Source organism: Danio rerio, chromosome 7 (genome assembly GCF_052040795.2).
Source record: "Danio rerio strain M-AB ecotype USA chromosome 7, GRCz13ab, whole genome shotgun sequence".
In the NCBI taxonomy this organism is placed as follows: domain Eukaryota; kingdom Metazoa; phylum Chordata; class Actinopteri; order Cypriniformes; family Danionidae; genus Danio; species Danio rerio.
In genome coordinates this window covers 13,757,425-13,767,874 of record NC_141027.1, presented here as the reverse complement: position 1 = coordinate 13,767,874, position 10,450 = coordinate 13,757,425, and the positions used below count along the sequence as shown (strand labels likewise).

At 36.8% G+C, this 10,450-nt stretch overlaps 1 protein-coding gene across 1 annotated transcript; it reads left to right on the top strand.

Moving 5' to 3' along the window:
- Window positions 1-5,967: 5,967 nt before the first annotated feature.
- kbtbd13a (kelch repeat and BTB domain containing 13a) lies at window positions 5,968-7,885 on the top strand. The gene has a single exon (XM_087260604.1). The coding sequence runs from the start codon at window positions 6,043-6,045 to the stop codon at window positions 7,522-7,524; it is 1,482 nt and encodes a 493-aa protein (XP_087116730.1). The 5' UTR covers window positions 5,968-6,042; the 3' UTR covers window positions 7,525-7,885.
- The last annotated feature ends 2,565 nt before the right edge of the window (window positions 7,886-10,450 follow it).

Sequence of the window (10,450 nt, the reverse complement as noted above, 5' to 3'; positions counted from 1 at the left end):
TTTTCTTCCCGCGCATTTTCCTCAAAGTAGTAAATGCGACTTAAATGGTTTTAAACAAAACTAAAGCTTTATAAAGTGTTATTGACAATATATTGGCTATTTTGTAGCCTATTCATCCCATTTAGAGTTAGTTTCTTTTTTTTAGCATTTGCAAATAACAATTAGCCTACAGGGAAAAAAACTAAACAGTCAAAAACAGAAGTTCCAAGTAGCCTATAATTGCAAATCCAAATAGCTTTACTACTAGCTACTACTACTACTACTACTACTACTACTAATAATAATAATGATAAAAATAATAAAACAATTAAAATTAAACCAAAACAATACAAAATGGAAGACATTAAGCTATTTACAGATCGGTGATCATTATAGTTTTTACATTTTTATAGCTTTAAGAGACTTCATTAAAAGAATACCTTTGCTTCCTTTTCCTAACAAAAGTTAATAAATAAGGGTGAATTTTGAACGACTGTTTTGTTTATAAACATTGTTAAGATTTGTTTATAAAAATCAATTGAAAATGCTAAAATTGACAATTGCAACTGCTTTTATCGTCATTTTCAAGATAGCAACTGTATTTCTTGTTTGTGTACAAGTGACAATTGTTCATAGTTTTCTTGCATCATAAACGGTAACGTGATAAAGCGACAACCAATGATACCACTTGACATTTCTTTCTCTAGTTTTGTAAATAAACACAGTTGCTTGTTTGCTTAAATGCATAATTTGAATGGTTTAGTGTAATGGTTGATTTTTATAATTGCCTATAATCTATATGTATACTTTATTTATGTATTTATTTTCTTATTTTTTGTTTGTTTGTTGAAATGTTTATCTGTTAGAACTCAAATTGTATTGCTACCAAAAACAAGTGACACAATTTCTTTCATTCCAATTACAACAAATAATTCCTGAAAGTCCTGCAGGAATTATAAAATCCTGCAGGATTTGTCACTTGCTTGGATCCATTGTAAAAACCTGTAGGAAATTCCTGCACATATTGTCAATGTGTCCTACAGGATTTTTGAATTCCTGCAGGACAGCAGCTTTTATGAAGGGAAAAAAATGAATCCTTCAGGATTCCTGCAAAAAGTACTGCATGATTCTAATACCTGTAGGAATTGCCTGCACATAATGTCAATTTGTCCTGCAGGATTTCATAATTCCTACAGGATACCAGCAGGTTCCTGCAGAAAAAAATGAAAATCCTGCAGGATTCCTGTAGGCTATTTTTGTAAGGGAGGCTGAACGAAATTTAGCTTCTTAAGAAGTTTACCCTGGTGAAGTAATGAGTGAGACATTTACTGCACCCAAATTCACATAGGTTATGTTGCTCTATTTGATTTGAAATTTGTACTTCTCTTCCTTTCACAAATCCTCTGCTGTGGCCTCATGGGAACGTAAACTGACCAACAGACAATACAGTAAGTCATCCTGGAACTTGTTGTCTTTTAAATAAAATTGGCTGTTTTAACTACTACAGTAAGAAATTACATTCAGATGCGATATATTTTAACCTTGTTTTTGTCATATGGCAAACAGAGATGGATTTAGTGATTTGGTGGCCCTAAGCAATTTCAGCTATGATATGATTATCTATTTATTTATTTGTTTGTTTGTTTGTTTATTTTTCTTTTTTGTTTATGTATTTTGCCGGCTTTTTCTTATATCACTTGATCCTCTTTTCAATTTTTTTTTTTCGAAAAATAAAAGAAAATTAAATAAAATTAATACATTTGTTTCGTTAATAAAATCTTCATCTGATTTGACTGCTGGACTGCTCCATGATTGGAGGTGGGGGACAAAATTGCATGGATGTAATAACTACATTGCAATTTTATTTGTTAGACCCTCACTTTATATATAATTTATACTTAAGTATTTATTGGGGGCCCTTAAATTTCCTGGGGCCCTAAGTGCCTGCTTACCACGTTAATTGGTTAAATCCATTTCAGATGGCACATATATATTGCAGAAATAGCATTACTTGTCAACAATATAAAAACTAAACCTGAAAATGTGTAATAAAACCTGAATCAACATTGACTTGGCTTTTTAGAAGCAGTGGTGCAGTTACTACTGTAATTAAGTAGTTTTTCTCAGGAATTGTACTTTAATTAGAAGTTTTAATATGTGTACTTTTACTTTCCTTTGAGTAAAGTTTCAGTGCTGTATCTGTACTTTTACTCCACTACTTTCCATCAACCTGCAGTCACTACTTCATTTGTTTCTCGTCTATGGTGATTGGCTAAAACAGAAAAATCAGTCTGATTGTGATTCATGTCCAATCAAATCGCACAGAAAGTAAATTGCATGATACTGAACAACATCAATACATGGGCAATTAATAAATGCAGCAAACCTTTTGGAAGCATTAAAAATGTCCCAGAACATATCCAAAAACTTTACACACAATGACGCAGAGGCTTTTAATAGACTGGATATCATTGATGAGAATTTTTTTTTTTTTTTTAAGAATGTCGACAGTATGATGATTGAAATCGCCAAACAGCCTTTAACAATCACTAATTGGAACAAATGAAAAATGGAAGGAAGGACCGAACAAAGGAAGGACTGAACTAATGAAGGAAGGAAGAACCAAATAAATCAAAGAAGGATTCAAGGAAGAACTGAAAGAAGGAACAAAAATATAATAATAATTAATAATATTAATAATAATAATTCCTTACATTTATATAGCGCTTTTCTGGGCACTCAAAGCGCTTTACACATAGGGGGGAATCTCCTCATCCACCACCAGTGCGCAGCATCCACCTGGATAATGCGACTGCAGCCATTTTCGGGCCAGACCGCCCACCACACACCAGCTGTTTGGTGGAGGGGAGACAGAGTGATGAAGCCAATTATGATGTGGGGAGATCTAGGAGGCCAGTGGGCAAAATTGGCCAGGATGCCGGGGTTAAACCCCTACTCTTTTCGAAGGACATCCAGGGATTTTTAACCACCACAGAAAGTCGGGACCTCGGTTTGACGTCTCATCCGAAAGACTGATATGAACGAATGATTAAGCGAACGAATGAAGGAAGGAATGAAGGAAGGACCAAATGAATAAAGGAAGGAAGAAACAAACAAACGAATGAAGGAAGGACAGAAAAAAGGACCTAATGAAGGAAGGAGCAAAAATATAAAGAACGAATAAATAAATGAGCCAATGAATGAAAAGAGGAACCAAGAAGGACCAAATGAATGAAGGAAGGATTCAAGGAAGAACTGAACAAACTAAGAAAGGAAAGAAGGAACGAATAATTAAATGAATTAAAGGACCTAATGAAGGAAGGAACAAAAATATTAACGAACAAATGAATGAAGGGAGGAACGAAGAAAGGACCAAATGAATGAATATAGGATGGAAGGACAGAGCAAACAAACAATGGAAGAAAGGTTGGAAGGAACCAACGAATATAGGAAGATCACTAAATGCACTACAGAATATTACGTTTACACGTCCCTGCACAAACTGCATGTAAATGAATCGACTTTTTACAGTGTAATCCTCACTTCTCACTGAAAGGGCAACTTTTTACTCATATTTTGAGTAATTTTACAACAGATACTTTTACTCTACTAGCACTACATTTTTGGGCAAGTAATGGTACTTTAACTTGTGTATGATTTTTCAGTTCTCTTTTCACCACTGTTTAAAAGTTATAATTTTAAACCATAATATTTCCATTAAACAACAGTATGAGGCTAACCTGTTCAGATGACATCTTTATTAGATGTAAACAATATTGATCGCAGCAGAGATGACGCACAACCAAAACATGTTTTCCATCAAGACGCATACAGCTTTATTTACTAACTAACAAAAGTTACATATTATATTGAAGTTGTGCAGTATATCAGTATTATTCTTTAAATTAACAGATGACTTCACATTTATTATCAATTCTCTAGATTTGACATTTAATGTGTTTTACTCAGAACGTGTGTGCACATACACAGTATAGATATGGCAGTATAAAGCATTAATAGCTATGTAAGAGACCATTTGAGGGGAAAAAGATTTATGGATGTACTGAATTTATTAAGTACACGTTTAAGTGAAATGTTAATATTTGCTTTAGAAAGCTAGGTAGGGATTTACAGTAAGGACAATGATATAGTAATATAACAGTATAGGTATATGAGTAATTGTTTTCATTTACTGTGATTGAAAATCAGCTATTCCACTGCTTTCTTTGTGGTGTTGTCTCATTGGGTTAAAAAAAATATATATATATATATATATATATATATATATATATATATATATATATATATATATGACTGTGGGGGCCATTTATGTACAGTGAACTCATTGTCATGATCAAGAAAGCAATCTGAGATGATTCGTGCTATATGACATGGCGCGTTATCCTGCTGGAAGTATCCACTAGACTATATACACACACATACAGTTGAAGTCAGAATTATTAGCCACCCTGAATTATTAGCCACCCTGAATTATTAGCACCCCTGTTTATTTTTTTTCCCCAATTTCTGTTTAACGGAGAAGATTTTTTTCAACACATTTCTAAACATTATAGTTTTAATAACTCATTTATTAAGGTTTAATAACTTCTTGTCATGATGACAGTAAATAATAATTGACAAGATATTTTTCAAGACACTTCTATACAGCTTAAATTGACATTTAAAGGCTTAACTAGGTTAATTGGGTTAACTAGGCAGGTTAGGGTTATTAGGCAAGTTATTCTATAACGATGTTTTGTTCTGTAGACTATCAGAAAAAAAATATAGCTTAAAAGGGCTAATAATTTTGACCCTAAAATGGGTTTTCAAAAATTGAAAACTTCTTTTATTCTAGCCAAAATAAAACAAATAAGACTTCCTCCAGAGGAAAAAATATTATCAGACATACTGTGAAAATTTCCTTGCTCTGTTAAACATCATTAGGGAAATATAAAAAAAAGAAAAGAAAATCAGTAATAATAATTCTGACTTCAACTGTACATATATACACTGTCAACAGTTTCCTATAGAATCTACAGTAACTTACTAGCAGGAGTTCGCCAGTAAATTACCCTACAGCAATTACAGCAAACACACTGTATTACCATTTACAGCGACATTACGGCATTTATTTACAGTCTCCCATTGAACATCAGGATTTCGCCATCCTTGGATACTTGTAAATCTAACTTAAAACCTTATTTTTACTGCCTTGCCTTTAAGGGACTCATACATGTAATTTATTATCTGTATTTTAGTATTACATATATATTTCCTTTTATTACATTTTAAATACAAGTTTTATTTTTTCATAAAACAATTCAAGTTTCTAATACAAGTTTATTTTTATTCCATTGTAAAGCACTTTGGATCAACTACGGTTGTATAAAATTGTACTCTATAAATAAAGCTTGCCTTGCCTTGCCTATTATAAATTATACAGTCATTTTCACAACGCAACTTTAAAATACAATAACATACTGCATAACTGTCCTACAGTTTATATTACAGTTAAATACTTTGTAGTTTACAAAAATTGTTAACAGTGTACAGTAAGCATACAAGATGTCATTTTTTTTTACATTTAGTATTTTCCTGCATTTTTATATATATTTTTGTATCAGGCACCCCCTTCTTCCAAAAGAAGCTGCTCACAATACATTCGGATGGTATTTTGAGAAGTCACGTGGTCACCAGAAATAAAGACTGACCCTATACAGGCATACCATTGTTACAGCTCGGGCCAGTTCACCTGTTCATCAAAGGCAGTAGATGAAATGTTCAGGCTGCTTTTAATGTCTGCCAAGAACAAAAGGGTAATAAATAACCCTGATGACGGCTGCCCTCCACAGCGATGGCTATCTGCCACTGCTTTCCAAGCGGCATAATGCTGCCACTCTTTGCACTTCTATGTATAGCAGATTCTATTCTGGTAGTAATACAAACACACTGCACACCAACACAAGAGCATCTGCTCGACACCGAAACACTGTCCTTTCAGAAGATCATGGAGGATCACTGGTTTGACCATACAGCGGACTTTCCTCTAGAGTTAAACTCAAAATGACAGGAGGAAATTTGATGGAGAACAGCAGCTGTGCATGCTCAGAGAAGCTACACCAGCCGACGGATTTCCAAAAAATAAAAGTGAAATTTGGCAAAAACGTTTTCACGCTGGACAGAAGCCTCCTCGAGGAGAACTGCGATTTCTTCCGGGCTCTTTTCCAGTCTGGGATGAAGGAATGCCATCAGGATGAGATAAGTCTTCAGAAGCCGAGCGTTCGAGGATTTTATATCGCTCTCCGTGTGATAAATGGCGAAAGTCCAATGCTGAACGATCACGAAATCGTTGACGCCATCGAATGTGCTGCCTTCCTTCAGATTGAGATTTTAACTGAGCATCTTATAAATATTATAAACTCAGACAACTGCCTTCTTATGTACCACACGGCTTCGACTTTCGGTTTGCGTGAGCTCTTCAAAAGCGCGTCATTGTTCATTCGAGACATGTATTCGGATCTAAAAGAACATGCAAAGTGCTTGCCTGAGGATTTGATTGACTATGTTGAGACTTTAGTTCCCAGTACGTACGTCATGGTTGGCACTCATTCGCCAGGTATCAAGCTTTTGCAGGACTTCATGAGGACTGTTTGTTATCTTGATGAGGATGAGAAAGACTGGAAGGTTCTTACACATTTGCCTCTCAACGCCAGCACAACCATGGCAGGAGTTACGGCTTTAGACAATAAGATCTACATTGTCGGAGGAGTTTATGATATGACTAATAAAGTGGTGGATTCGGGATTCTGCTATGATGTGTTGACGGACACTTGGAGCACATTTTCAAATCCCCAGCAGCTTCGCTTTAACTGTACGTTAGTCGGACATGATGGCGATTTGTACGTAATTGGCGGAGAATATGAAAAAAGCGTAATGTCTTCTGTGGAAAAGTATCGAGTCTCATCGGATACTTGGAGCTTTGTTGCGCATCTACCAAGAGCTGCATCTGCTGTCGCTTGCACCAAAGCAATGAGAAGATTGTTCATCTGTCTTTGGAGGCCTAAAGACGCTACCGAGATTTATGAATATGTGGCAAAGAAAGACGAATGGAGGTTAATCACGACACTTGTTCGGCATCAAAGTTACGGACATTGCATGGTGGCTCACAGAGATAATTTGTACGTGATGAGGAACGGGCCGTCGGATGATTTTTTGAGGTGCATGATGGATTGTTATAATCTGACTTCAGGTCAGTGGACGGCTTTGGCCGGGCAGTATGAGAACAGTAAAGGAGCTTTGTTTACCGCGGTAGTCAGAGGAGACTCTGCGTTCACTGTGAACCGCAGGGCGACTGTGGAATACGCTATCGAGGACGATAAGTGGAGGACCAAAAAAGAAATGACAGGGTTTCCGCGAATCGGCTCCAAGTGGACTTTCCTCTTGAGACTGCCAAAGAAAAGAGAGGAGATTTCAGAATTGAACAAGGGTAGAGAGGAGATCTCCTGCGATTTCAGATCGAGTGCTTCTGTACATTGTGAAGACTAAGATTTGATCATGGTTGTAAACGTTATGGATCGACGGAATGGCACATTGGCTCAGTGTCTCAAATATTTAATTGACTATTAGAAAAAGAAATGTATTTATAAGGAGAGCACAGTAGCGCAGTGGGTTGCATGTTCTCTCGTCTTGCCGCGGGTTTCCTCCGGGTGCTCCGGTTTCTCCCACAGTCCAAACACATGGGGTACAGGTGTATTGAATAAGCTCAATTGGCCATAGTGTATGGGTGTTTCCTAGTGTTGGGTTGTGGCTGGATGGGCATCCCCAGTGTAAAACCTATGCTGCATAAGTTGGGGGTTCATTCTGCTGTGGCGACCCCTGATTAATTAAAGGACTAAGCGGAAAAGAATGAATGAATGAATGAAATTTATTTATTATTATAATTATTTCTGTTTTTCTTTTCATTAAACATTTGGATTGCTTAAAGCAATAGATATTACCCAAACCTCTTCTCTGTGACATGCTTGAATACTAATTAGCATTTTGCAGAAGTAGATGGAGCTGATGAAAATGCAAAGGCCTGAATGTCTAAAATTTATTTGAGCTCTGCAGCTAAACTACCTGTGAGCAGAGATGGGTTAAAACTGAACACAGGATATTTGCAGTTGAGAAGTCTTGTGCTTTTAATGTTGTGCAGAGAATTTATAGAAGAAGATGAAGTATGTTTGGGTGCAGCCGCCGGAGGACTGGAGAATGATCGACAAGTGACAAATTCCACTAAACCCCACCTCTTAATATCAGCTGAGGGCCTTACTTTATATGAAGTGTCCTTAACTACTATGTACTTACATAAAAAAATAATAAATACAATGTACTTACTGTGTTTATAATGTATTTGAGAACACTTGTGGTGCTCTTGAGTTGGGATAGGGGTTGGGTTAGGGACAGGTTTGCGGGTGTGGGTAGGTTTAAGGGTGGGTTAAGGTGTAAGGGATGGTCAGCAGTGTATTTACAAATGTTATTACAGAAGTTAATTACAGATGTAATTACATACAGGTATTAAAGCAAGCATAAGTACACAGTAAATACATGTATTTACACAATAAGTACATTGTAACAAACTATTAATTTATTATTATTAATTTTATATTAATGTGTAAGTACATATTAGTTAAGGCCACTTAATATAAAGTGGGACCCAGCTGTGTATAAACTCTTGAGTCAGGAGTCAGCTGAGTCAGGAAATGTAGGCCCAGTTTCACAAACAGACGGTGCTCACTGCAGAGCCATTTGAGCAGAATTGAGCTCCAGCGAGGGGGAGCATGAGCTCCCGCTCCTCCTCCTGTAAGCTGTTTTAATGCGTAAACCAACCCCACCCCTAACCCTACCCCCAGTGACATCACTCGAAGAAGAAGTGCAGGAAAGGAGGAGCTCAAGCTCAAGCTCCCCCTCACTGGAGCTCAGCTCTGCCCAAATGGCTCTGCAGTGAGCACCACTTGCAAACAGGGCTTAGATTAAGCCAGGACAAGGCCTTAGTTAAATTAGGCTATTTAAGACACATTTATAAAAAATGGCCTTAGAAAAATATTACTGATGTGCACCTGGAGACAAAAAAATTACACTGACATATTTTAAGACATCTCACCGCAAGTTATTTTGAGTTGAGACAGCTCAAACATGCAATTTAATCTTGACTAGCCTTAAACCTTGTTTGTTAAACCGGGGGATAGAGTTGTTGCGCACCTCCTGAATCTAATTCTTGTATTGGGGATAACTTCATTTGTATACAATAAATTACTAATATTTGCAACACTGAAGAAAACCCTCTCCTGACCTTTTTTTTTGAACACATGGAATTGATTAAATATTCCAACATGACAGGAAATGTAGTTGGGGTTCACATTGTTTTGTGTTATTATTTACAAAGTAGCTGCTTTTAGATGTGTGGTAAGAGTAAATGAAGATTTCATCTTCGGCAAAAGCAGCCAAAATGTCATGAAAGCTGGACAAACGTAATATTAAAATTAATAATGACAATATGTTGTAATATCATACAGAGACCCGGAAGGGACGTGATGGTGGGGGAAAAATAGGTGTGGGAAAAAACTTGGTGGAAGAAAAAAAAACAGAGTGAAAGGAAAACATGTATTTTTAAGTTGTTTTTTTTTTTTTTGCGTTCCCTCGCAAAGACGTTTTGCCTTATCTCGCAAAACTGTTTCTCCACATACACTTCCTGTCCTTTTCATGTAAACCCTCCTGTTTTAGCCGAAATTCTCCCGTATTTTACCATTCTATCCCACTATCATCCTATCATTGAGTATTTTCCCATATTTGTGATCTATTTTTAATCTTGAAAGCACGCTGAAATTAATAATAAAGTGTCTGCATTCACTTTATTTACATTAAAGCTGTGCGTCGATCAGCTTTCGGTTTAGGTTGGGGGGGATTTGTCGCGCGCATACTGAATATCGGTGGGTGGACGGTTGTCGCGTACGTACTGAAGAGCATCGCGGGAGGGGGGATGGATTGTAGCGTGCTTACTTATGAGCCGGGTGGGGAGGGGGATGGGGGGGTACTTTAGATCGTTTTGGAAAGGCACTTTCTATACAAGACTAAAAAGGGCATGTGCACTGCACAGGTTGAGCCCTATGTGTGCACGTGCCTGATCAGTTTATTGTACGGAGCGCGTCTGTCAGTCTGCGCTTATACATGCATTCACTGGTTCAGAGGTAGAAAGGCGACGATCGACGCACAACTGTAATGTAAAGAAAGTGGAATAGAATGGTAAAATATGGGAGAATTTCGGCAAAAACGGGAGGGTTTATGCGAGTGAAGTGAACAGGAAGTGTTTGTGGAGAAACAGTTTTGCAAGGAAACGCAAAACATCTTTGCGAGATAACACAAAACTTTGCGAGATAACGCAAAAACTTAGAAATATATATTTTCCACCCACCCATTTTTTTCTTTCACCCAT

Excerpts from the sequence above, each read along its gene's own strand:
- kbtbd13a (XM_087260604.1), top strand. The coding sequence starts at position 6,043 with ATGACAGGAGGAAATTTGATGGAGAACAGCAGCTGTGCATGCTCAGAG.